We start from the raw sequence: 27,626 nt of genomic DNA, 5'->3' as shown, positions 1-27,626 counted from the left end.
ACTTGGATTGCGCTTTATAATTAAGTTTATTATTTATCAAAAAAAAATGTTTTTGCATATTTTCTTACCTGTCTATTTTAATTTCTGAAAATGTTGCCAATTGAACTTAGGTGTTGCGTGGTGTCTATGCTATCAAAGCTCTCCGCTTTTCTACTGCTTTATCTGTTTTGAAAGATGAGTTCTTACGTTCTAGAGATTATCCAAGATGTCCTCCAACCTCTCATTTGTTCCACCGGTTCAGGCAGTTGGGCTATGCTTGTATCAAGTATGTAGCGTCTCGTGACTTGCCTACTAGTAATAATTTGTGTTATAATCCTCTTGTTATCTTTCCTAGATATATATTATTCTGCTATTAGTTACTGTCATTATTTTTCCTGAGTGGTGTCTCATGACGTCTCTACTAGTAATTATTTTAATTTTTTATTCCTTTTGAATCTCATTATAAGCAGGTATATGGAATAAGAGGTGCCGAAATTCTTTTATGTAATTCTAATATACTCTGGAATTTCTTGTGAATATTTTCTATTCTGATTGTCCCTGCCAAATTCCTTTTTCCAGATGTAGTTCTGTCGCATGTCTGTAGCAATTATTGAATTATATATATATATAATTTTTTCATAATCAATCTTGAGCTGGTATATAAATTCTTGGCTTTTCCTTAAGTGGGACTTAAGAATGTTTGGCTTATGTGCTGGGGTAGGTGCTTGATTTTCTCATTGCTTGTTCTGCGAAACATCTGTTTCCTTGATGAGATGACCATGTGTGTAAGTTGACGATCATTTTATTAAAAATTAAATGATGGGTGTAATGATAACCACGGAGAATTATGTGCGCGCTGGCTAGTAAGTTCAGAATATCTGAAATTTTGGAGAAATCAAATTTAGGGGATCCGTTCTTTAATGGGCATGCTAGATATCTATATACCCTGTCCTTAGGGGGGAAAGTCTAGAATATGGGATATGTTTGATGAAAATTATTGGTTGTTGTCATACTTGTTTGTTCCTTCTTTCGTCGGTAATACTTTCTATGTTTTTGTGTAATTAGGGAGAAGTATCACCCACTCACCATGGGTGAGTAGTGCTAGTGATTAAAATAAATAAATATAAAGGGAGCATGATTCCACACACCTCAAGATCAAGAGCCCAAGCGGAGTTTGAAAAACTCCTAACATGGATTTGAAGAACATTTCTACAAGTAGCCTTCATAAGAAGATCGGCTACCATCTTGTTAGTAGAGATATGTTGTAGGATCACCTCACCTCACACAACATCTCGAATGTAGTGAAATCGAATATTTGTGTTTGGTTCTGCCATGGTATTTGGGATCCTTGGCATATGCCAAAGCTGTCATACTATCATTATATTTCTAGGAAAATTCTATACACCACACTACCATAATAAAGGATCATCCAATGGTGATAAATGTGTCACATCTTACATAGTGGGATGAGAGTGTGGTGTATATCATTACTCTATTTCTTAACGGCTTTATTTGCAAGAGTTGTAACCTCTAGGCATTGAAAAAATCCCGTCAACCAAACAGCCTCTTGTACAACTGCTAAACAAGCAACTCTGACTCCAACTAATGTTAGTAAACCTTACATAGTTGGACATGTGCTTTGTTCATTCTCAATATCATATTCTTATATTGTTAATGTTTCTTTGTACTGTGTAAGTAATTTGTGGTTGTAAGTCGGGGTATGCCTATTTACTTGATCAATAAAACTTTATTTCACTTGTAAAAAAAAAACAAATTTGCGGCCCTGTGTACTGTAATGTAAATATCAGTAATAGCACATTGTATGAGTGCGTTTGATATTCTAGGTATAAAATATGCTTGCTTCTTTTACATCCAGCAACCAAAGACTCAAATATTGAGCTCTTAAAGTGATCCCTTTTTCCTTATTTATAAATTTGGAGCGGATTTTGATTTCTTAATTACGGGGAGATGCAGATTTGGTCAGTTTGACAGTGCAAAAGAAACTTTTGAGATTATAGCAGACTACGAAAGCATGCTTGATTTGTTTATATGCCACCTTAACCCTAGTGCTATGCGGCGTCTTGCTCAAAAGTTGGAAGAGGATGGCACTGATTCAGAATTGAGGAGATACTGTGAAAGGATTCTGAGAGTCCGCTCTACCGGATGGACACAAGGCATTTTTGCCAACTTTGCAGCTGAAAGTATGGTTCCCAAAGGCCCTGAATGGGGTGGTGGGAATTGGGAAATCAAAACCCCTACTAACTTGAAGAGTATACCTCAGTGGGAGTTGGCTGAGAAAGTGATGCCATACATGAAGACTGATGATGGTCCTATCCCATCCGTTATTACAGATCATATTGGTGTTTATGTGGGTTCAATTAAAGGAAGAGGCAACATAGTAGAAGTAAGGGACGACAGCTTGGTCAAAGCTTTTACACCTGTAGGTAGTGACAAGCCAAATGGTCTTCAAATGCCTTCAGTTAATTCTCGTAAATCCAATGGAGTGCCTGATGGTAACTCCAAGGCTGATTCCTTGCTAGGTATGGGATCCCTCGGCAAACAATTTGCAAGTCCTACTATTGCAGACGAACAGGCTAAAGCAGCAGAAGAATTTAAAAAGTCAATGTATGGTGCTGCTGCTGACGGCAGCAGCAGTGATGAGGAGGGGGCATCAAAAACTAAAAAGATACATATCAGAATACGTGACAAGCCAATTGCCTCTGCTATGGTGGATGTGAATAAAATTAAAGAAGCCACAAAACAGTTAAAACTTGCCGAAGGGTTGGGTCCGCCCATAAGTAGGACCAAGTCATTAAGTGGTGGATCTCAAGACCTTGGCCAGCTTTTATCCCAACCTTCTCCTGCTACCGGTGGAAATTTGACTGCAACTGCTTCGTCTGCCCCTGGTGACCCGTTTGGCACCGACTCATTGACACAGTCTGCAACAGTATCTCAGCCAGCTTCTTTAGCTGTGGGTATGGGGGTTACAGCTAGACCTATTCCAGAGGACTTTTTCCAGAATACAATACCTTCCTTCCAGGTTGCAGCCTCACTGCCTCCTCCTGGAACTTATCTTTCTAAATTGGATCAAGCTTCTCAAGGTATCGAAAACAAGGTAACACCTAACCGGATTAATGCATCTGAAGCTGATATTAGTTTTCCTGATGGTGGTGTTCCTCCTCAATCCACCCAACAACCTGTCGTCCCATTTGAGTCCATTGGACTTCCTGATGGTGGTGTACCCCCACAACCCTTGGGTCCAGCAGCTGTGGCCACTCAGGTCCCACTTTCTACACAACCTCTTGATCTTAGTGTCCTTGGAGTTCCAAGCTCTGCAGATTCAGAAAAACCTCCTGTCCCTTCTGCCTCGCCCCCATATTCTGTACGTCCTGGACAGGTAAATATAGACACAATCCATGCATGCATTGTCTTTATAGAAAATGAAGTTTAAGAGGGAGGATTCCTACTCGCCACTTTGCCTCGTTATGATTCTTTATAAACAGTTAGGGTAAACACTTGCCAATTATAAGTTTCCTATGCTAATTAAGGTGCCGTTTGGATAGTGAATTGAGATGAAAGTTGAATAAAATATTGTTAGAATATTATTTTTTAATATTATTATTGTTTTGGGAATTGAAAAAGTTGAATTGTTTATTATATTTTGTGTGAAAAATTGAAAAAGTTGTAATGATGAAATGAGATGAGATGAGATGAAACACTTTCACTATCCAAACGGGACCTAAGTCATGCAGTAACCTGTAAAATGTAAACTACATCCCTTAGTCAATCATCATCTAAGTTCTTGTTTTTTTTTTTCTTGGTACATCCTCTATCTAAATTGTTTTCAATTTTCATTTTTTTTTTTCTTCAAACATGAGTTGTACATGTAAAGAGTGGAATTTTTTTTTTATAGCCCATTGGTTGCCCTTGGCATATCATGTATGCCTGGTGGACGTGTTTTTATCTAGCTTGCCTTATTCTTTCTAGTTTCGTGACTTTTCTCATTACAGGTTCCTCGTGGGGCGGCTGCTTCTGTTTGTTTCAAGACTGGACTTGCACATCTTGAGCAGAATCAACTTTCAGATGCATTATCTTGTTTCGATGAAGCTTTTCTTGCACTGGCTAAGGATCAGTCTCGTGGAGCTGATATTAAAGCTCAAGCAACCATATGTGCTCAGTACAAGATAGCAGTTACTCTTCTTCAGGTATTATAATGTGTATTCAGTTTTCATAGATCAAATACAATAAGCTTGTGTTTCTTGAGGCCATAGGATTGCTTCTTTCTGTTGTTTGAAACAGTTTTCATCTTCCATATTGTTTTATAATGCCTTACTGATGCCAATTTGTCATCCTATCTTGATATAGAGGACTATTGCACCTTGCATATTTGGGTCTTAGGCTCTTTCTCTCTTTCTCTCTCTCTCTCATCATCAGAAAAAGATATTAACTGATCTTGGGTGCAGTAACCTTTAAATCCAAATTTGGACATGGTCAGATGATTGAACTGGCAAGAACATGAACCATTGGGTTCCTTTGACTCCTGTTATAGATACCACCTCGGTGGCCTATCTTTATTAAGTAGAAGGGAAGTATTAATAAGGGGTAAAACATTCCTCATTCAGAGTTGTGGCCATTTTTTAAAGTACCTGCATTCAAAGTCTGTGGTTTGAAATATAGGGGTTGGCTCAAGTGGTAAAGGCCTTAGGCTTGGGGGTATGCTCCCCCTAGGTCTAAGGTTCAAATCCCCTTGGGTGCAAACAATCTCTAGGAACCATCAGACTGAGGGACTTTCCCCTTGAATTACCTGAGGTGCACTTGCTGGCCAAGAGCTTGTGCACCCCCAGGATTAGTCGAAACACTGTTCCTGGACACCTAGTGCCTATCAAAAAATATATATATAGGGGTGAGGTTTTAGAATTTTATTGTTGGGTCGATGTGGAAATGATCTTTTTTTTTTTTTTTTGGTGGCTACTTGTCATACTTCTGCTCAAGTGACAGAAGCCAACTTGGTGGAAAATTTTTTATTTAACAATTATTCACTGATATTATAGGTGAAAATTCTTGTAGAAGCTGGCTGTGCTTTTTCTCGTTTTGAGATTAAAACCTCAGTTTTTAGTTTGATAATATCAAAAACTGAATTGAGTCAATTTAATGTGAGACTTCCATTTGACTTTTCTTTTTTTTTCTTTTTTATGAATAAAAATTTTATTGAGACAAGTAACAAGGCAAAGCCAAGTATACAAAAACTGAACCTATTCCATTTGACTTCCCATCAAATTACTGACAAAAATTGTTGATGTAGACCCTGCTTGAGCTAGCATGTCTTCTAATTGTAAAACGAAGAATACAAAAAAGCATGACTGAAGATGTCCATAATTGTTGGCGTGGATCTTGGATTTAAATGTACACATATTTCAACATCATCAAATTTAAAATTTGGTTTTTAATGTCTAAATAAGAAAACACAAGGCATCTATCTGAATTGACCTTTTATTAAATGCCAATATCCAACACTTTGAGAGGCTCTGTTGATTTGTTGCAACTACATGTTTACTTGATGTTTTTTGGTTACAAATTATGGAAAAGGTTTGGAATTATGCAGCTCGGGCCTTTGGTAGTGCTGAATAGCAAAGAGGGATTGATGTGTCTTGGCTTATGTTCTTAGGTTGTTACTCGGTTGATTACAATCATAAAGAAATTAAATATTTCTATTTGTTAAGTACAACATTGTTGAGAAGATAACCGAAGTCTTCTTTTTATTGGCATTGGGTATCCAAAACAAAGTCCCACCTAATCTCGTGGGTGCACAAGTCCTTGGTAAAGAATTTCCAGCAAGTGCACCTCAAGTAATTTAAAGGAAAATTCCCCCAATCTGATGGCCCCTAGAAATTATTTGCACTTAAGAGTTCGAATCTTAGGCCTGGAGAAAGTGTACCAACAAGACCAAGGCTCTTACCACTTGAGCCAACCACTAGGTGTTCATAGATGAAGATTATTATTATTAACCATTATTGGTTGCATTGTTATTTAGCTCCTTGGTATCCTAGTTAAATTAGTATATTTGGGCTGGTGTTGATAGTTGGTGCTTATGCTACATCTTATTATTTCATGTTTTGATGTAAGTATTACAAAAGGCATTGTACAGAATATACAGCATCTGTTTCCATTCTTCCCTAGCCTGGAAAAACTAACAAATTCAAACTTAAGTCCACTCAAACTACCTGAACCAGCTCAAAAATTGTGATGGTTAATGTAGTTCTGTTATTGCGACCTTGTAATGCCATTTCAGTAAATAAATTTTTGAGTTTTGCTTCAACTCCAGAAAACCGTTCTGTACTGTTGCCATTTAATATGAGAGATGTAATTGGAATAGAAGTTGTGCTTTCTAAAATTTTACCTGACTTTTTGCTTTCAGGTCGTTTATTTTAATGTGTACATAATGTCCTGCTTCATGATTGCATTTCATTTGCCTTCTGCTGCAGGAAATTGGGCGGTTATCAAGGGTCCAAGGCCCAAGTGCAATCAGTGCTAAGGATGAGATGGCGAGACTGTCACGTCATTTAGGTTCATTGCCTCTTCTGGCAAAGCACCGCATAAATTGTATCCGAACTGCCATTAAACGAAACATTGAGGTGCAGAATTATGCTTATGCGAAGCAGATGCTAGAACTTCTTTTGTCTAAGGCACCTCCAAGTAAGCAGGATGAATTGAGGAGCCTGATTGACATGTGTATCCTAAGGGGTTTGTCCAATAAGTCCATTGATCCATTGGAGGATCCCTCCCAGTTCTGTGCTGCCACACTCAGCCGGCTTTCAACTATTGGATATGATGTTTGTGATCTCTGCGGAGCAAAGTTTTCAGCACTCTCAGCACCTGGATGCATTATCTGTGGTATGGGAAGCATTAAGAGATCAGATGCACTTGCAGGGCCTGTTCCTTCACCATTTGGCTGAGGTCCTAACACCCGTAATTTGCTGCTCTAAACTATGGACAAACTTTGGGATTTAAGACCATAACGTTCCAGCTCAAGGATCCTGCTACTGGGTTCCCCACCCCTTCAGCGAGTTTCCAGGTTGCTTATTGAAAGAGAGTAGGTACAGTACGTACATAATGTATCATTGACATGTTTGCAGGTTGAGCTTTGTCTATTCTTTTTTTTTTTTTTTTTTAGTTGCCTTCTTACACATTGTTTATTGTTGTATTATCCCTCTATATCAGGTCTTCATGGCAAATCATTGACATTGCTGGTTTCCAGTTTTGTAGAGATATCACACTATACACCCTATTTTGTGATAAACCTTGCATAGGCATCAAAGTGAGTTATTGGTGTCGTCTAGCAAGACTTTCACTCATTCTATCTGTGTCCCATTATATATGAAAGTTTGCAAAACAGCAGCACGTATTCCCTGATGAAACAATAATTGCATTTAGATGGACCTACTGTATTTTTATTTTTTTATTTTATTTTTTTAGAAAAAATGATAATTATTATAATTATTTTTTTATTAAAAAAACACTGTTACCATAAAAACAGGTAAAGTAAATAATGTGGGGGCAATTGCAAATGCAGAGTAAATAAATAGGAAAAAGCTATTTGTAGGTGGGGTGGGCTCTGTTTCGACCGGTATCAAAGGCTTTTTTAAGTTGTACGTTTTACCCAGTAGATCATAGAGGTTTTATTTTATTTTGATGGGAGGTTTTATTTTATTTGTGAAGGCCATATGGCTCCAACTTGTTTAAATACTGTAAATTTGTTCGTTTTCTTATTTCACCTGGTACCATCTTTGTAAGCTTCTGTTTCAAGTGTGCTTCTCTCTCTCTCTCTCTCTCTCTCTCTCAACATTGATTCATCATTTTTCCTAGAGCATTATCAGTTAGTATACAGCCCCGTATCCATGCCACGCCATTCCAACTATAGTCGACGAGTAATTAAAATTACTAATAATAATGAGGTGAAAAACAATAGAAAATAAAGCAATCTAGTAAGGACAAAAACATACAATCTTCAGTCTTGGATCAAGGGGTCTCTATTCGAGGGGGTGCTGATCTGGATCCCTATCGTTCCTGACATTCACCTTTCTGTTTTTTGAAGCGTGCTTGGTGGTTGATATGCTATTTATTGTCTTGAGGGAGGCAACATGAATTTTGGGTTTTCTGTGTTATTTGAAATGGATGTATGCTGGTTACTTTACTGTTCTTAAAAAGCATTAACTAATATCGATTCTCCAACAGTATTAACTAATATCGATTTAAGCACTGATGTTGTGTTTGTATGGTTATGTTATACAAACGATGTTGACACAATTATCTTGTTTCTTTTGCTTTCTTTTCTATCATTTACTGTTCTTACAAAGCATTCATGGATTTGAGTGTAAACATGTCGATTTGCAATCCATGAGTTGACTGTTATGGAGTACTTTGCTAGCCACATCATACGACAACGATTCTTTCCATTTCATATTTATAATATATACAATTTAGTGTAAAACATAGTTTTTAGGTCATTTCAGTTATCAATCTAATTCATAGTTTTAAATAACATGCTGGTACGGCCGGTATTTGTCATGCCGAGTAGTGATCGGTATAGGGAATGTATGTGTTTCATACTGGGTCAAATACCAGTCGGACCAGTGTGTTTCAATCAATACCGACCAATTTTCGGTGTACCGGTTGAAATTAGTGAATTTTTGTATTTTTAATATATTTTTGTAATTTTCACTCCAATTCTCATATCTGAAAAATATTTTCTTAACTTTTTTTAATCTCATTTTCTCAAGGACTAAAAATCAAATCCCTACTCTCATTTTCATTATGAAGATGAGTGATTATTTTTTTAAATAGTTGGTTTCAAAACTTAGAAGTACTATTGAATTGTATAAATATGTGTTTTAACTTTTTAAGACTTGCATTGATGTTATTTTGAAATATAATTTATACATATATAATTAATTTATCTATATATAGACTGTCTCGAAACGGTACCGATACCAAAATATTTCGTTTCAATGCCTTAACCAAAACGATATTCAAAACTTTTATCTAATTACCTTTAGAAACACAGTGATCAAAAGTACTCCATATTTTTATAACCCATGCTACTTGGGGCTGAACATTTCTCAATAGATTAAACTTCAAATTTTTTTTACTTCGAATCCATCAAATCATATAAGGTGACCAATCCCACCGCGAAGTGGTCAACAATTATGTCAAGAATTTTGAAAGTTGATCAAAATGAAAATCTTGAAAAAGAAAAATGCGAAACAAAAAGCATACAATGAAGTAAAGAATTCACCATATTCATGTACTCTTCCCCAAAATAATGAATCAATCAACTCACCCTAAACCCATTTGTTCATAGTAATGGTATTTTGCCCACACTTACAAATGCTACGCCATATATATGTACTTTCACTTGTGTCTATCAATACACAACCCCACCACGTCCAAAATTAGTGAAACCAAACAGACTCCAGGAACGTTTTACAAAGAGATCTCATAAGAGTAAAGCTCACAACCTAATGCGGTCATGTTGTCACATCAGTCTGTGAATTTTATTTTTGTGAGATCTCTTTGTGAACCAAGCATTCTCAAAACCAAAAAAAAAAAAAAAAAAAAAGGAGAAAAAAAACTTATCGGTGTAGAAGTAACCTGAAACTGAAATCATACGGCATTACTTGCACTAATTGTGAGAGGGGTTCACTTCCCCTTCTCTCAAGGCATTTAACTGCTTCACTGCGAAGTTCATCAGGTAATTGCAAACAGACCCAATCTAGCAATGATTCCAAGTCCTTAGCAAAGTCAAGTTGATACCAATCTAGTAGCTTGGGGATAATCAATTTGCTTGTCTTGGTAAAGCCAACTGCTGCCTGCAAGTAGTCCCTCTTTGCTACTTCCAACTCTTCTTCAACTTGAGATGCTGTGTACACCCTCACCTTCATTGAGGAAAAAAAAAAAAAAACAATACGTTTCAGTACCAGCATACTCATGAAAAAACCATAGCACTGTATGGAAGCTACCACGAACATAATGCTTGTAACAATCAGTTCTGAATGTCAAGCATTGAATTAATTAAGAACAGAGAACTAAGATATTTTACTTGTAGCCTTGTGGGGTACTTCTCCCATTGAAATCAACCTTGTGAACAGTTAAAACCCATGAAATCATATTGTCATACTTCAATTTTTCCTAAAACATTTGGGACTTCCCTGGAAAACTAAGAATGTCACCACAGTTGGATACAAACTTACAGCAGGGGAGGACCAGCTTCCACAGGAGAGCGCAAATGTAACCAAGGGTTCAGACCATTCTAATCCAAATACGCTTCGTGCTTTCATCTCATCGTTTTTTGCAGTTTTTGCACATGTCTGTTGAACAATGGAAAAGGAGGAATTTCGATCACACATTAAAAGTTACTTTATTGTGGATTGGTGGGGGCAGGAATTTAAGAAAATCAAATCATGAAGGAACAAAAAAAAGTTGAGATAATGACTCACAAATTTCAAGTGATAAGGCAGTCTCAAGATGAAGTGTTCAATTGTTATTGCATTCAGCAAGTGTCCCCCCACAACTATTGTCGCCTGAGGCAAGCACTGCCGAGTTTAGTCAATTACTCTGGGAAAACCCCTGTTCTTAATGTATTGTAAGGTAAACAAGCTTAATGAGGAATCTCTAAAAATGATGACAATTTATCGTCTCGACAAGTCACTAAAGCCACGAGACAATTCTAACAACTGATATCTGTCCATTTGAGAACTAGATTAATAGGTGGAAAAGGAAAAAAGAAGACTAGATTATTATTGGGCAGTGAATTACAAGAACGATGGATAAACTTTACCTTCTGCATCAGTGCTACAACCATTTCGGGGGTATTGGGTATCCCATGCTCTAAAAATGCCTACAAAATTGACGTTTAACTTTTTAAGTATCTAGTGTTGGTAAAGCACTTTTTCCTGAGCCATTCAGTGTCCTAAGAAAATATTTATCCATCATTTTTCATTTTCAAGAATCCTGGTACCATAGGTAAGAGGAGATATCTTACATTCATCATACAGGAGTTGTAACTATTAATCCAGAATGCAAGCTTCTGCTGCTGAGTAAGACCCTCCAAGTTCACAGTGGCAAGCTTTCCGAATAGCAACCTGAATAGATTCCATTAGAGGAAATACTAAATTCAAATTCCAGCAGCATTAAAACTTCAGTACAAAAAAGCTAAGAACTTACTTTAGTCTATGGATCAGAAACAAAGCATTTGTTGTCCGATTGAGATCAATTGAACTCGCTTCAATTGAACAGAGATGCTTATAAGGACCAATATCTCTGTTTCTGTATTCTGGACAGATATCATAAGGATCTCTAAACTCTGTTTCTCTGTTGCTTGCATGAGAAGCAACTGATTGAAAAGCCCCTAATTCTGCTACTTTGTCTTTCAACGTGCTCATCCTTGCAAAAATGCCAGACAAGCACTTTACTATATCCTCAGATACTTTGTTCGGAGTGCTATCAGCTTCCAATACTCTATCCCCTGAAGAACCAGAGGAACTCTCCTCTGCTCTCTCCTCTACTAATCTGCTCTCTAGCTGGACAATGAACGTACACAATTAATATGACTATAACTAGGTACAGATCAGTCTTATGGAATTGTGCTAATTTGTATACCTTTGACCGAAAAGGATCCGCACACTTCTCCATTGATTCATGCTTGATTGGAGCTCTCTTCATAGAGGCTACAACTTTTGCGTATTTCTTTTCTGGAGATTGTTTGTCCTTCACAGAATTAGAACACAACAAATTCTCTTTTCCTTGTCGATCTTCTGGAAAAGATGGAGGGGAGTTGCGTTTCTTAAGAGTTTGTTTCTCCATCACTGGCACACTGGAACAATTAGCAGCTCGATCAGGGAAGGTATCTGGGGATGATAGCTTTCTACTTGTGCTTCTGGCAAGACAAGGTTGAGGCCGGGCCGTAGATGTTGCTGAATGGAGCTCATTTTGGGGCGAAGACTTCGATCGCTGATGTTTGGTGCTGGAGCTTTTAACGGAGTTACGGTCGATTGCATCACTCGAATTCTCGACATTCTTCTTGGAGGATATGTATACAGCTTCCTGATAGAGACCTTGTCTAAAATTCACAACTTGCTCTTCTAGACGAACAACCTCCTCTTCTAGAACAGCTACTTCGGCGAGAAGCTCTAATGTCTACAAACAAAAATCGCACCCCACATTACCCCGAATCCATTAAAACTTATAAGAAAATATATAACAAACGAAATTTCCAGTATTAGGGATCGTATAGGGTGATCGGAATGTCCTATTCACTTGGGCTCCATTTATTTCTTCCCACAGCACTTTTATCGCGTTGTCAACCCTTCTCCACTCGAAGAATGTTGAATTTTCACAGATGTTCACAGAGAGAGAGAGAGAGGAATTATACTAACATATGGGGGAAGATAAGGAGGAAGACGAGGTAGAGCTCCTAAAGGTCTCGTAAAAGCCCTCTCCAATGCTCTGTGAACATTCTCTTCATGCCTGAGCTTCTTCTTTAGCTTATCAACCTGCATGCTTTAAAATTCATTAATCAGACCAAGCAAAGAAAGAGGAAAAAAAAAACAAGTTAGCACAACATTGGAGTAAGGATCAAATGGAATAGTTTTGCAGAGAAAAATACATCTTGAAGTAACGCCATTTTTCTCTCTCTATTTGATCTCCGTCGATTAGTCACAGGTTTCTCGGCACCCCTTACTTTGCGCCCTTGAGTCTCCATCTTCTCCTTTGCAATTCAGCATGAAATGGCATTAATCAAACCAAGCTCTTGAGAGAGAGAGAGAGAGAGAGAGAGAGAGAAGAGTAAAGGAAGAAACTATTCGTTTCTTGGGAGAAGTGCATAACCCAATTCAGATTTGTTGGATCAGAAGCGTTTACTTTTTGCATTTCAGAAGGAGAGTACATCACTAGAAGGAATATCTAATGGGGAAATTAAAAAAATTAAGTAAACTGTGACTGAGACTGATACTGAAGTAGGTTTGAAATGAAGGCATTCCAAATAACACATTAGATATAATCACTATTTCAGGTTTTCCGCTAGCTTTCAACTATCAAGCTTCGAACTCCAGGCGGAAGGCATTTTCTTGAGAAAGTGACAGACCCATCTCGAAATTGTAACTGATAAGACCTTTCACTTTGAGGAAAAAAAAGGTATCAACAAAAACCAAAAGAGAAAGTCACTTACTTTATCAAGGTTCAAAGGAGCTTTCATTGCCTGAAGAGCGGTCCGCACTCTGGTATTCATCTTCTTTTACTTTTTTTCCAGAAAACAGTGCAACACAATTAATACACCCTGAAAAAAGATAAATAGGTAACGAGTAATTATCATAAAATCTAAAAAAATAATAATAAAATATTTAAGAAGCAATAATATAGAATCCCAACAGAGAGGGAGAGATAATTTCATACATTTTACAGAGAGCGGGAAAGTGGAAACTTTGAGGCAGTGAGACCAAGAAACAGAAATGGCAGGTGCATATTTTTGAGTTTCTTTTAAATCTCGAACAGAGCGAAAGAAAACAAACAAAAGCTAGCTCTCAGAAGAAGGAGAAAGAAACGACAACGTTTCGAGGTTGAAGCGTCATCCAAGAAAACGTCACAGATGGACAAGAACCGACTTGTGTTAAACTAATATTCCAACTGAAACCAAGATAGTTTCAAAAGATTATATAAAACAATCTACATAGTCTGGACGTAAACAAAAAAGATGAGCAAAGGAAAGTGCGAGAGGGATAGAGACAAGCAGATCAGATACTTAGAAGAAAAGAAAAAAATTGAGTACGCTCATGAGTCTCTCTCTCTCTCTTATAGTCTTTTGGTTTTTGTTGTAGTGCTCCAGTTCTTCGTCTTCGCTAATATAATAAAGCATTTAGACTATGCGACCCAGAGAGAGAGAGAGAGAGAGAGAGAGAGATGAAAGCGCATGTTAGTTCATGATGTGAGCGGGTTGTCACACACAAAAGCTAAAAGTGAAGCAGACAAGCGCATGGCGCTTCTTCTTCGCCAGGTCACTCACAGACATGCACTCTCTCTCTCTCGCTCTCTCTCGACATGCATTATCTACCGAGGACTTCTACTCATCCTTATTCCACACAACAGATTTTTTTTTTATTTTATTCTTATTACACTAAAAGAATTATTCTACTTATCATTCATATACTTTATATTTAATAAAATCAAAAAATCATAAATCATAAATAATATGTAATATAAGAATGATGAATATAATTTTTTTTATCTACCTGTATCTCGACTCTCTATTGTTGTTGAGAGTTACGGGAATGAGAGTTTTGAGTAATGTTAAATAAAATCATGATTGTGCAAGTGAGACACATTTCTTTTAAAAATGAAAAATTCATCATTAAAAATTTAATTTTTCATATAAATTTCATATTTATTAACTTAAAATAAAAAGTGTCTAACACGAATATTCATTTCTCAGAATTTTACAAGAATGGAGTTTGTTTTTTTACCATCACCCTCCTTCTACTACTGTGTAATAAATTAAGTTAAAGAAAAATGCTTGATACAGTCAGTTGAGAAAAACACAAGGGAGTCGGTGCCCACGTGAAAAATGGAATGCATCGTTTTCCTCTAACTAAACGAATCGTTTCGTTCAAGACGATACATGAAAACTGCCACTCTCCCATCTCTTTCTCCCCTTCGTTCTCCTCCCTCCTCCACACAAACTACCCTCCGTGTTCCCCCTCTTGACCATAAGATTCAATTAAAGCTTGATAAAAGATGAGAGACCCGAACAATCACCCAAGAATAATATGCTAGATTTTTCTAGTCCAATTATAAGGAAGTTCATTGTATATTTGCTTCCTGTTATAGTTTCTGAGTTTTCTTGGAAAATTAGAGTTGGTAAAGTGAATATTTGGTTCAAAGATTGGTCGAGTGTGGGTTTTCTAAGTTTTAAAAGTTAGGGTTCTTTCATATCTAAGCCTCGATCTGAAGTAAAGAAAATTTTTACCCAACCGAACCCATTATGCACAGATATGTTCTTTGGTTTTTTCTAGCTTTAGTGAAGCTGGTACGAAGATAGTGGAAGCTCAGCCTGGTACGATGGCGAAGAAAAACTCAGTCTAGTACGACGGTGAAGACAGCTCAGTCAAATATCCACGAAGATCCAGTTGAGAGTAGTATTTTTTTTTCTTACTTTATAAAATTATAACTTTTAACTTTTTTCCACCAAGAAAACATTCTCAGATTACAAATCCGTAGAGCATTCGAGGCAGGAACGATTCCTTAGCTTTCACATCATTCTCGAAGCTAGTTTTTCGACAACGAAGCTTGGGATTTCACGCAATCCATGAATCACTAGATCCGAAGCAAATTCACCCACCCTCCAAAAATCACTTTTTTTTTCATTAAAGAAAACAAAAAAATCTGTGAAAGAAAAAAATTGACCTTTTAGGAACTGGTGATGAGCTCAAATGCAAATAGATCAAATGAGTCTGAGAATTAAGAGTGGTGGAATCGGGTGAGAGAGAGGTGAGGAAGAGATGAAAGAGAAGACAAGATGTATTTTTAAAGAGAACTAAGAAAGGTTTAGGGGAAGGAAATAGTACTAGAGGGTAGTGGTGTGAAGAGCTATCGAAGGAGAGGAACGCAGCGCAATTTGCAGTTGAGATTAGTATTTGACTAAGAAAAGAGAAGCAAAGATCTTACCAATGTCTGATGAAGCTCCAGTTCTTCTACCCATAAAGACAGAGAGCTCTATCTTTCTTCATCGTCATGTTTTATATTTCTTCAATTTTCATCCTTTATTTTTTTTAATAAATCGGCTGACATGGCAAGTGGATTACTCCTCAATTACGCACAAATTAAATTAAGATTCGTTTGGATAGTGAGATGATATGAAATAAAATAATTTTAGATAAAAATTAAAAGTTAAATAAAATATTATTAGAATATTATTTTTTAATATTATTATTATTTTAAATAATTAAATTATTTATTATATTTTATATAAAAATTTAAAAAAATTATAATAATAAGATGAGATTATCAAACGTACCATAACTTTTCCATTTAACGATCAAAAAAAGTGGGAGAAGTGCCTCTACTTTTGCGAAAGTAGGAGAGGAAACTCTGTCAGCACGTGAGAAGAAACTAATTACTTTATAAATAAATGAAGATACTTTGGGATGCCCCATAAATGTTATGATTATCTTAATACATTCCATATATATATATAATTTGGAATATAATAATAATAATAATAATAATAATAATAATAATGATGAGCTGATAATTAATAGCCAAGCAAATGTTGATACTGAAAGATCATTAATTTGATAATTGCTTGCTGTCTATTAAGAGATCATGGAGGGAGGGAGGAAGGCTGCCTTTTATTTAACTACATCTTTTCGCATAAGCAATGTAACGTGGGGATTAATAAATGATAATGTGAAATTATTACTTATTTTAAAATTTTAAATTAATAAAAAAAATATATGTATAATCACTTATCTTTTATCTTGACAGACAAAATCAAGTACATCTTCATATGTATTATCACGAAAAAGTCTATCATGTGTGATTCCGTAGTTGTCTTGAGAGTTTTCATTGGTAGTGTTGATCATTCATTGTTTTTTTTTTTCTTTCTTTTGTCCCGCACTCAATTCCTGTTCTTTCTTTTGAAATATGATGGTATATATGGCCAACTCCTCAAAGTGGTGTCAATTTTCAAGCCAATATAATGGATAAGTGGGGCTTGGATATATGCTATTTTTCCCTCACTCACTCACTCCCACCCACCCTTTTTATCCGAATATAATTGAATTTCTTTAGGAAAAAAGATTGAGTTTATTTTCACAGATAATATGAGATAAGTTGAGATTAAAGTTAAAAGTTGAATAAAATATTATTAAAAAATATTATTTTAATATTATTTTTATTTTAAGATTTGAAAAAATTAAATTGTTTATTTTATTTTATGTGAGAATATGAGAAATTTATAATGATTAGATGAGATGAATTGAGTTATGAAAACAAACGAGGCCTGAAATTATCATTAATTAATGATTCACTCAATTCTTGATTACCAACCCATTATTAATATATATTACAGACTCATTAAGGTATCCGAGAATGAGTGATTAGTTATTACATGTGAAAAGTGGTGAATATAAATATATGTTGGATGAAATTAATAGTCATAAAGCTAATTAATTAGTGGATAAAAAAGAAATGTCGTTTTCTTTTTCTTTACCTTTTTCTTTTTTGGTTTGGCCTTTTCCTTTGTTGTATAAACTTACACTGATCTTTTGATCTTTTCTGTGACATAAAGTATAAGTTGTGTCCACATATATGATTTGATCGATGATCATCAATACATCTACATGATAGAATGCAAAAGATTGTTGGTGTTGGTGGGATCCAAAAATGGAGACATGAGAATGAGGATGCAGGTCATCAACGTACTCAGCAAACTGCTTAGTTGTCGCCATGTTTTTTTTTATAACATTTAGTTGAAGAACGTGATCTGCCCGGCATGCGATATTTCAGTCATTTGGCCAATGTGTTGGACCTTAATGTGATCGTCCTGTCCTTTCTTTCCTTGAGATTTAAGAAAGGTAATTATATTATAATATGAGTAATGCTACATACAGTCTTGTAATGCACAAACGTCGTGCAGTCGTTTTGAAAAAGAGTAGAGTCTATTATTAAAAAATTAATTTCTTTTTATATGGATCATCTATTTATTCACTTTTTTCAAAGCGACTGTACGGTACTTGCACACTTACGACTGTAAGTATCATTTCTCTTATAATATAATTTCAGGATATGTATTCGTTTGATGAACAAGGAATTAAGATACCAAATTGTTGGTCATCAAAATTAACAAGTAATCAATTAATCTTGTTTTCTGATATAAGAATTATAAGAAAATTAATTATTTGTGATCAATTATTTTTAATAAAAATGATTATTTTCTATTAAAATGAATCCATTTTTATCATAAATAACTATTTGTTATCGTCACAGATAATCTAACGCAAATATTTATTTTTCCTATAATTGTCTTGTTAAGCTAAAGTATTGATCAATTTATTAGTCATTAACTTAAATATTTGTTATGAAAAAAAAAATCAAAAATCAAGATTTTTCAGAGATGCACTTGGGTCGAAAAACTTTTGTTACCCTTTTCTGGGTTTTTTTTTTTATATAAATAAAATGGTTATAATTTATTTGTAAAAACAGTACTACTGGGGTTCGTTGATGATTTATTTTGCATCGAAAATTGGAGTAAATGATTTCTTCCTGTTAGCAAACATGGTCTCTCTCACATGATATTTTTTCTCTCTTACGGTGTGGGGTTGATGAAATTGGATGGCGTGGTTTGGACTCAACTAAATCAATCATTCATTATTGTCACCATCGTTCAGGATAAAAAACTCCATCACTTTAGTTCTAACAATATCGTAGATTGGCTGGCAATGATAACAGCAAGTACATGAACTGCCAAAAAAACATACTTTTTTTAATAGAAAATAAATAATCAAGGAACCTATGATTCCTTCAAAATACCATTAAATTATATAAAAATAATAATTAATTAAAAATCTATTGAGTATATCTCTTAGATCTAGTTTGGATATTGAGCAAGTAATTTATGAATATTTTATTATTATTTATTATTTTATAATTATTTTTTACTTATTTTTTATTACTATTCAATATTCTCTCATTATTTTTTCGGTATTATTCACAAAATATTTGAAAATATTTTACTATCCAAACGTAACATCCTAAAAATGTAAATCATTGTTTGTCTCAATACGTAGAATATTTAATTAAATCAAATAAAGTGTAAAGTTAGAATTCGAACTCAATATTTTTGTTATGATACTATATAAAATTACCACTTATTAAAAAAATTTAAATCGATAAATAAATAAATTTAATTATTTATATTATATTTTTAATAAATCTTTAAGACGAAAATATAACTTTTGATAAGAAGGCATTTGCTACCACATTTAAAGATTCAAAAGGAAATATGAAAGTGATTAATTATGTGTTTCCAAATACATAGTAAGAGGTAGGTTAAAAGTGGACTTTGAGAGAGATGATTCCCGAGGCATTAGATAGAGCATATGATAATATTATAATGAGATAGGGACACAAAGATTAGGTGCATGCATGGATTTAATGATACCATGCAATTTTTTTCTTTTCTTTTATTAGCAGAAGCACGTGAGCGTGCAATATTTCTCACAGGCGTGCAGGTATATGTGGTTCAAACAGGAACATATATATGCAGCCTATCTATATACAAGTCTCTCAAAGTAGTATACATAACCCCCCCTCTCTCTCTCTCTCTCTCTCTCTCTATATATATATATATATATATATGAAAGAATGTTATGTATCAGTTATTATTCACTCTCACAACCTATACTTATAATTTTTTCATATGGTGTGAGGCCGATGCTTTTTATAAGATATGAAATGTGGGGTATGAGGTGATGAATAATGATTGATGAGAAGAATTTTTCATATATTATGTGCTTCCTCTACCTACTACTACTACTACTCATGCAGTGGAGCTTGATTCGAGCGAAAAGCAAGTGCCTCCAAACTAAACACTTCGGCCACAACTTGAACGAATTCCTATATCTCAAAGGACCAAAAATTTTGATATCAGAAATGTTATGGGTCCTGACTTCAGCATTACACAATTGCAATCGTGAGAGAGAGAGAGAGAGAGAGAGAGAGCGCACTTGGTAGTGGTGGAACCAGCTTGCTAGTTCCTGGTCTACTCTTACAAATCACCTTTAAGATATAGTGCATGTGAGGGAAATCCCATCATATATATATATATATATATATATCTTGATGAAAAATCTTGATATTCCATGTAGGGGTTGAATTCTATTAAATTCTAGAATTTAATATGAATCATATATAATGGTTCCAATTCAAGAATTTTGTTATAATATTATGCTAACTCCTGCAGATTCTATACTTCATTTTTTTTTTCTTGGGTCTACGCATGAATAGTCAGTCATGCATGAGAGGCTAAATTAGGAGCATTAGTTGAGGATCACAACAACTTCCAATGACTTAATTGATTGGCATGTTGCCTCATACTTTTCTTTTCTTCTCTCTAATCATGTTGCTAAATTTCTTGGCAATGTGTATATAATTGAAGTGGTATGTATTATTTTTTGTGGTTAAAGTAGTAGTACGTACAAACTTTATCAGTAGTACGTGATGCAGGGACCAGGTATCAATGGCATGCACGCTTTTATTAAGGGTGTCCATGCTCATCGGAGACGACGGAGAGTGCATTCTCTCTCTCTCTCTCTCTCTCTCTCTCTCTCTCTAAATATATATATATATATGCATATAATTCAAGAGAAAATATATTTGTAACCGTGAACTGTGCAACTGCTACGTAATATTATTTTGAAAAATGTGAATAAAATATGAGATTCACATAAAAAAAATTAATTTTTTAATAATATATATATATTTTTTAAATGATTACATAATATTTATATATTTCACAATTATACGTAGAATTAGCCGTAACCCAAAAGCAAATAAAATTGGAGAATTTCACGAAATGGTCCAAGCAACCATTTTCATTTTATTCTGGAGTGGTCCCAAACATGGAAGGGGTAGTGACCCAACATGAGATTTTGGGCTCAATTTTGGAATGAGAAGTGAGGCCGAAAGCATAAAGTGAGACCACGAAGATTGATCCAAAACATGAAAAGGGCAAAAGCTAAGGCACATGCAGAAAGTCTTCTTCCTCATCACAGATCGAAAAGGAAGTCTTGAGATTCATGGCCATGCATGCATGAGGCTATATACTATACTATTATCTCTATAAATCTGAAAATTTAATAATTTATTACGTCACAATACAACAAAGGCTTTTGATCATCAAAATGTGAAAATCAATAATGTTATTTCAACCTTCCAACTCTTTATATATAAGATACCATTTTCCAGCACTCTCCTTTTCTTTATACGAATATTTCTTGTTTGGAATCAAATTTTGCGCATCAAATGATCATCACTCATTTGATAATGTGCATCATAAACTACAAAAAGTAACAATTTGCACCTTAACTTGCAAAGAAGTTTAATGTGTATCTTCAATTAGTATACGATCACTAAGACAGACATACGAAAAATAAATCGCACGACATAATTTTAATAATTTGAACAATACATACTAAAACTTAGTGATAGTTTAAGGTTTATTACAATCCATTGTACTTTATGAAAAAAAAATTAGAAAAATGGTAGTACTTTGAGTGCTATCTTTGCTTAAGGCGATCCTTGAGCAAGATCCAAGGAGAGGGTGTCATGTGAAGTTTTTTTTTTTATTCGCAGAGAAATAGTTTTTTTTTTTTTTTTTAATGTCAATTTTATTGATTGCCTTCACTTGTGACGGATGAAAACCATGGTTACAGACACGACACCTAGAATGTACATATAAGCTAAGAATTTAAGAACCTAGGCATCAAAACCATTATAATCATATAGAGTACACGATCTTAAGAAAGACACTTAACCTACATCCGAACAAGCCAAAGAGAGGAACCTCCAAAAAACCAAGCACACAAGAAAAAAGAGACAAGCAAATAACACAAAACTTACTAGGCACGAACCTTACGAGATCCTCAGGTAGGGCATACCCAATTTGTCCATGAGGAGAAGACCTCTCAACAAGCTAGGCATCGTGTGAATTTCAGACCAATCAGAGTTCAAACCCTCAGGCCCACACTTAATCTAGGCAAGGTGTCATGTGAGGTTAATCTGCAGTACAAATGAGTGAAATAATGAGAACAGAGAGTGCCAATGGTGTCTTTAATTGATTGATTTTTTTTTTCTTATTATAATTTGGGGCATAATCTAATTGATCTAAACCAACTGGTGTGGACTAATAAATCAGCAAAACCCACCTTAGTAGTACTGATCATTAAATCACCATTTTACAAGCAAATTTTAAATAAAATCCAGCAAGAAATCCTGGTCCAAGGTTGCTATTGATAGATTAGCTTGGTTTTCATCCGGATTTAGGAAACTCAACTTCTTCACTATTTCTGATAGCTGAACCCAATATAAATTCGGATTTTGTTTGTTGCTCACCACCTTCCATAGCAAGTCAACATGATTAGAATCCACCCAATTTGTTGTACTTATGTACAGAAGTGAGCAAGCAGCAGACATGGCAGAAATAGACCCCTGTTAGGACATTAGAAAGTCCCCAAGCTTGGAGACCCCATAGCACCGGACCAGTCAGAGTCATTTTGCTGTCAAAAGTGGTCCAAACGACACAAGGAACTGGACCACCTTAATGGGGTCCAGTTTCTATTCACAACCAACTAGCTCTATGCCAATTACTACAGTATCAGAGACTTGAATCATCCTTCCACATAAAAAATGGTATAAACAAAGCGAGGGAAAATTATCAAGTATTCCTTCCATACTTCTGGATTATAGATGAACATATATGGTATTCTCATGGATTATGAATCGCATGTTATTTTCATTTTATCGCACATTTCATGTAATTAAATTTGTTTATATAAGCACTAATTTTAAATGACAGCAGCTTTTGATAGATTGGAAGTATCATTAACTAATGGAACATAACGACAACATTGGATTTTCTTGTTAGTTTCGCATGGTCATCGTCTGGTTGCAAGACCATACATACATATATACATATATATATATATATGTGCCAGCTGCTTTGCGAGAAAAAGAATGGTCCCAGAATTTCCCCTGATCTGCATTATCGTTTCTCTGCACGAGACTGATTAAAGGAAAATGATAGTTTTGCCTGTTCATATAATTTTTTTCTTCATTTTTTTATTTAATAGTTATGAAAGTCACTATTAATAAATTTATATATTTTTTAAAAAAAAACGTTTAAAAATATATGAAAGAAAAAAAAAAAATTACACTAACGGTTCGCCCAGCATAAAAGCTGGCGGCGGACTAGCCTAATTAAAAGTCCTTCCCTGTTGCCGGCTGTTCCAGCACACGCTCACGGGCTTATTACTCTCTCGTCTACATCAGCCCTCACGGAGTGAAATGGAGATTCTGGGAACTGCATTGTGGTGCTGGCTCTCATTATAATGTGAAAGTTACAACCTTCCAAGGACCATTATGGCGTGCACAGGCACTCATGAAACACTAACTTTAAATGGGGAAGTAAGGACATCATGTCCTGCCCGTGCCAGGAAATACCACTCTGCTTATAGATCATTATTTATCATGTTAATTTCTTATGTGATAATCATGCACTGACAATTTACATGCTTACCCGACCTAACATTTACGAAGCTTTATGTTTTTTAATGGTAAACTGTTGTGAAATGTTATGCAAAACACACATATCAACGATGGTAAATAAAATAAAAGCAATCACAATCAAGCACATGATGTACAATATACGTAGTTCGGCAAATTGCTTACGTCCACAGAGCTACATAAATCTTATTAACCAGAGGAGATTATAATCACTCAATCTCAACTCACACTCTTTAGGACTTTTCACTCTCTCACACAATATGCACTCACTAGACAATTTTTCTCTCTCAAAATATGTTTGAAGCCATCCAAGACATGTTAAAATATGACATATATATAGCACACAGCGTGGAAACCCTAATCTGGCAAAACTGCATACTTCGCTCGAGCGGCGTGTCAAGTGCTTGTCGAGTGAATAGTCAAATGAACATTGACTCAAGCGGAGTGTCGAGCAGGACTCGAGCAAATACTAGAATTTGCATCTCGCTCAAGCGGAGTGTCGAGCAGGACTCAAGCGAGTTCTCGAACTTGAGTTTCGCTCAATCGGTATGTCGAGCGAACTTTGGCTCAAGCCAACTTTTAGCAAACATCTTTTTCAGCTTCAAAACTAGTCTCCACATACACCCCAACATAAACATCTACAAAATTCTACAATTATGTATTTTTACGTCAATTGCAATGGATGCTAAAGGTAACAAACCTATTAGCTTAGTGATGATCAGTATTTACAAAATCATCTAGAAAGATTTTGCTAATAGGTTGCATGTGGTACTTGAGAAGATCATCTTGAACAAGCCTCAGAATGACAGAGGTAGACAAATCTTAGACACTGTATTTATTGCTAATGAGTGCCTGGAAAGTAGGATGATATCCAAAGAGTCAAGAATACTCTACAAAGTAGACATTGAGAAGGGTTCCTATAATCACATCAATTGAGGGTTCCTTGTATAATGTATACCCACTGAGAAGATGAGAATTTTTTTTAGGAAAAATGGCAATTTTGGATAGCCCATTGTATTTCTAGTTTCTACATCAATGCACTTTTTTTTGTGAATGGAACTTCTGCTAGTTTTTTTTCACCAGCTCCCGTGGCTAGCAAAAGGGAAATCGTCTATCTCCTTTTTCTTATTGTGAATAGAACTCCTTAACTTATTACATCTTCTCTACATAAATTATACATTTTCCATTCATGAATCACCTTTGTTGTTTACATGCTTTTATTCTTATGCTTCGAAGTAGTTGAAGGTTAATTTATTTAAATTTCCAACTGGTTGTAGTGCGTTATGACAGTTATGTTACCAATGCGAATGGTCTGTCTAATGTTTTTGGGAAGTAAGATGTCTTCTTTACCCATATATGAAGTACCTCTAACTTCCTTTGGGGTCTACTTTCAAGGCCAACGCAGTTTGGGATGGGATTATAGAGAAGCTTTTAGTATCAGTTGGCTATCTGAAAGATGATGCATTTGTCCAAAAGTGATGGATTCACTTTGTTGAAGAGTAATCTTTCTAATCTTTCTAATCTTCCCTAGCATTTCATGTCTCTTTTTTCCACTTCCTTCCCGTGGGGCTAATTACCTAGAGAAGCTATAATGGTACATCCTTTGGGGATATTGGGTGAAATGTCAAATTTCACTTGGTAAGCTTGGTCAAGATATGTTCTCTGATCTCTTAGGGTGAGTTAGGAATTCGGAACCTACTCTTGTTTAATCTTGAACTCTTGGGAAAGTGACTTTGGTTCCATCGGAACGAGGGAGGAACCTTGTGGGGATTATTAGTAATAAATCCTTAACATGAATGTTCATGGGATCCATAGTGTTCTAAGGCGGTCTATGGGCCTTAGGAGTTGGGATTATGAAAAAAACATAAGGAAAGGTTGGGGGAAGTTTTCTAACCAAATTTGAAATCAGAGATAAATTCTAAATTAGATTATAACATGATTTGAGGTGTAGAGATGAGACTCTCAAGAAAGTTTTCCCAATTGTATAAAGTGTCTCTCCTACTAATGATGCTCTTGAGGTAGGCTATTTGGAGATATCTAAAGATTTCACTTGGTGGAATATAAAAGTTTTACTAGAATGGCTCATGATTGAGAGGTGGATGCCCTTACTCCAAGATTTAATGAGCAATGCTATTTTTCGATTTGGTTTTTGTTATCCATAGTCACCCTTGTTTTAAATGGTTTAATAAATCAACCACTTAAATAAATAAATAAAATTACTTAAAAGTATTATCTCAGCTTGTGTGACTAAAAAAGACAAAATTCAAGATAGAGAACAACAAATATCCGGCCTCTTTAAAATAGCAAAATCCTGCTTTGGGAGCCTCAAAAATTTCATGGACACTTGCATAATACGATGGATCCAGAATTTAATAACATGCCAAACCGACTTAACCGTATCAACCTTACCCTCATATATGGTTTTGCAACATCTATCTCATTACTTCCAAGAAATAATAGACAGGAGGAGATCAAAGACAGTCTGAATGTGAGAAGAGTGCCTAGCATGACAAAACCATAAATTAACTTGCTCCTGCCATGTGTGGAAAAGACCCATATGCACACCTAGTTAAGCTGACGCCAAACGCCATATTTGTGTAGCAAAATCACCCATAAAAAGAATATGATTAAGATCTTCAAGATGACCCACAAGGCAACAATTACATTTAGAAATCATAGGAATGCCAACCATTTTAATCTTCTCATCCACACTCAAGCAACTATTGATAGCTTTCCACATCATAATAGAGATTTTCTTATGGAGGTTAGCATGTCAAATCCATTGGGCCTAAGGTAAAAAATGAGTCTGAACCCTGATACAGTCCCAAACACTTTTAGTATTAAAATTACCATCATTTTCACTCTTCCAAATAAGAACATCATGCCCCTCTTTGCGCCTAGCTAAGAACTGAACCAAATCATTAGCTTTTTGGACACCCACAAGCCTTTCCAAGAGTGGAATGTCTCAACCATTCTCAATGCGACACTCTTTTATCTTCAACAAAGGCTTCTCACTCATTGGGTACTGGTCATGAAGAGGACCACCATCATCCCAGTTATCATACCAGAAAGAGATGTTTTCATCTTTCACTAACCACTTTGAATTATTTAAGGCGTCTGGCATACTATTAACAACAGCCTTCCAAAACCGAGTACCCTTAGACTAATCTACAATAGATAAATGATTACCTCTAACATACTTGCCTCTAAAGAAATCCGCCCACAATGAATGCCCCGAAATCAATCTCCAAGCAAGCTTCATATTAAGAGCTCTTTAGATATCGCCAAAATCCCGAATATCCACCCCACCTTCTTCAATGGGTTTACAAATATTTTTCCAGGCCACTCATTTTCTCTTTCCTTTATCCTCTAAATCACCTCAAAAGAAAGAGCTCAAAAGCCTATTTAACGTCATGAGAACCACTTTAGGGACATGTAAAACAAGAAGAAGATGAGTGGCCATGCTTGACAAAACATGCCTCAAAAAAAATATTTCTACCACTTGAAGAAAGCAGTTTCATCTTCCAACCTACAATTTTCTTTTTAACTTTCCCAAGTAACTCCCCTAAATCAGAGGCTTTCAGTTTACTAGTCACAATAGGAACACCCAAATACTTGAAAGGAAAAGACCCTTCATAAAAGCTAGTAATGTGAAGGATCAAACTCTTTCTGGAAGCTGGAATAAGTTTAGAAAACTAAATAGCACTTTTATCTTTACTAATGACTTGACCCGACCAGTCAATAGGGATACTTTACCTAGTCAGTTAAGAGGCCTTCTTCGCATGGACAAAATTGATTTTCCTTATTTGAGGTTATCAAAGTGAGGTACTGAGTCTTTGTTTCTCGCTTCTTGTTTTTTTCTTTTATGTGTGATATGTTCCTCTTCTTGCAGGTTGGTTTCTTAGGGTTGTTCTTTTTACTTGGTTTGTAATTTTTTGGTTTTCTTAGTTTATGGTTGGATCTTTTGGTTTTTGATACTTGGGTTTTGGGGTCCTTTTGCTTATTTGTAACCCCCAGGTGTCTGGTTGTAGCCACAACTTTCCTCTGCCAAAAGTGATGACTATTGATAGAGATGTTATGTCTATATTTCCGCATTCCTCATGATAAGCGCTTTCCTTGAAAAGAGTATCTGGCCTCAAGAGCTGCATTTTTTTCATGGACAGCTTCTCTATAAAATTCTCACCATGAGTTATATATAGATGGAGAAGACAAATTATTGTATTGATTGGTACTGCATGTATAAGAGGAATGGAGAGTCCGTTGATCATCTTTTACTCCACTTGTAGATTGTTAATGCTTTGTCGAATGACTTTTCTAGT

At 35.4% G+C, this 27,626-nt stretch overlaps 2 protein-coding genes across 7 annotated transcripts in view; one reads left to right on the top strand and one right to left on the bottom strand.

Annotated features, from left to right (window-relative positions):
• LOC109013033 overlaps positions 1-7,336 on the top strand; it is a 29,699-nt gene extending 22,363 nt beyond the window's left edge. For 3 of the 4 annotated variants that reach the window (XM_018994952.2, XM_018994953.2, XM_018994954.2), the window contains exons 22-25: positions 111-265; positions 1,954-3,376; positions 3,990-4,184; positions 6,462-7,336. In XM_018994952.2, the coding sequence (XP_018850497.1) occupies positions 111-265; positions 1,954-3,376; positions 3,990-4,184; positions 6,462-6,932 (2,244 nt within the window). In that variant the 3' untranslated portion in view covers positions 6,933-7,336. The remainder of the gene's footprint in view (positions 1-110; positions 266-1,953; positions 3,377-3,989; positions 4,185-6,461) is intronic. The other variant, XR_001999538.2, reaches the window with a different exon arrangement.
• A 1,939-nt stretch (positions 7,337-9,275) lies between these two features.
• LOC109013035 lies at positions 9,276-13,965 on the bottom strand. Of its 3 annotated transcripts, none has more exons than XM_018994955.2 (11): positions 13,426-13,965; positions 13,202-13,309; positions 12,641-12,742; positions 12,411-12,527; positions 11,635-12,171; positions 11,200-11,555; positions 11,018-11,117; positions 10,814-10,873; positions 10,473-10,568; positions 10,227-10,343; positions 9,276-9,911 (listed from the first exon to the last, which is right to left on the bottom strand). In XM_018994955.2, the coding sequence occupies exons 2-11, from the start codon at positions 13,259-13,261 to the stop codon at positions 9,609-9,611; spliced, it is 1,848 nt and encodes a 615-aa protein (XP_018850500.2). In that variant the 5' UTR covers positions 13,262-13,309; positions 13,426-13,965; the 3' UTR covers positions 9,276-9,608. The 3 variants fall into 3 exon arrangements, with proteins under 3 accessions (XP_018850500.2, XP_018850501.2, XP_018850503.2); XM_018994956.2 differs by having other exon boundaries at positions 10,473-10,556; positions 13,426-13,962; XM_018994958.2 differs by lacking the exons at positions 13,202-13,309; positions 13,426-13,965 and having other exon boundaries at positions 12,411-12,534; positions 12,641-12,735.
• Positions 13,966-27,626: the final 13,661 nt, after the last annotated feature.

Source organism: Juglans regia, chromosome 7 (assembly GCF_001411555.2).
Source record: "Juglans regia cultivar Chandler chromosome 7, Walnut 2.0, whole genome shotgun sequence".
Taxonomy (NCBI): Eukaryota; Viridiplantae; Streptophyta; class Magnoliopsida; order Fagales; family Juglandaceae; genus Juglans; species Juglans regia.
Note: the sequence above shows the minus strand (reverse complement) of the source record. Positions and strands in the feature narration are given on the sequence as shown.

Excerpts from the sequence above, each read along its gene's own strand:
- LOC109013035 (XM_018994955.2), bottom strand. The coding sequence starts at position 13,261 with ATGAATACCAGAGTGCGGACCGCTCTTCAGGCAATGAAAGCTCCTTTG. Across the intron at positions 12,528-12,640 it reads AAATGGCGTTACTTCAAGAT|GTTGATAAGCTAAAGAAGAA; the intron begins GTATTTTTCTCT and ends TAAAGCATGCAG. Across the intron at positions 11,556-11,634 it reads CGGATCCTTTTCGGTCAAAG|CTAGAGAGCAGATTAGTAGA; the intron begins GTATACAAATTA and ends TTCATTGTCCAG.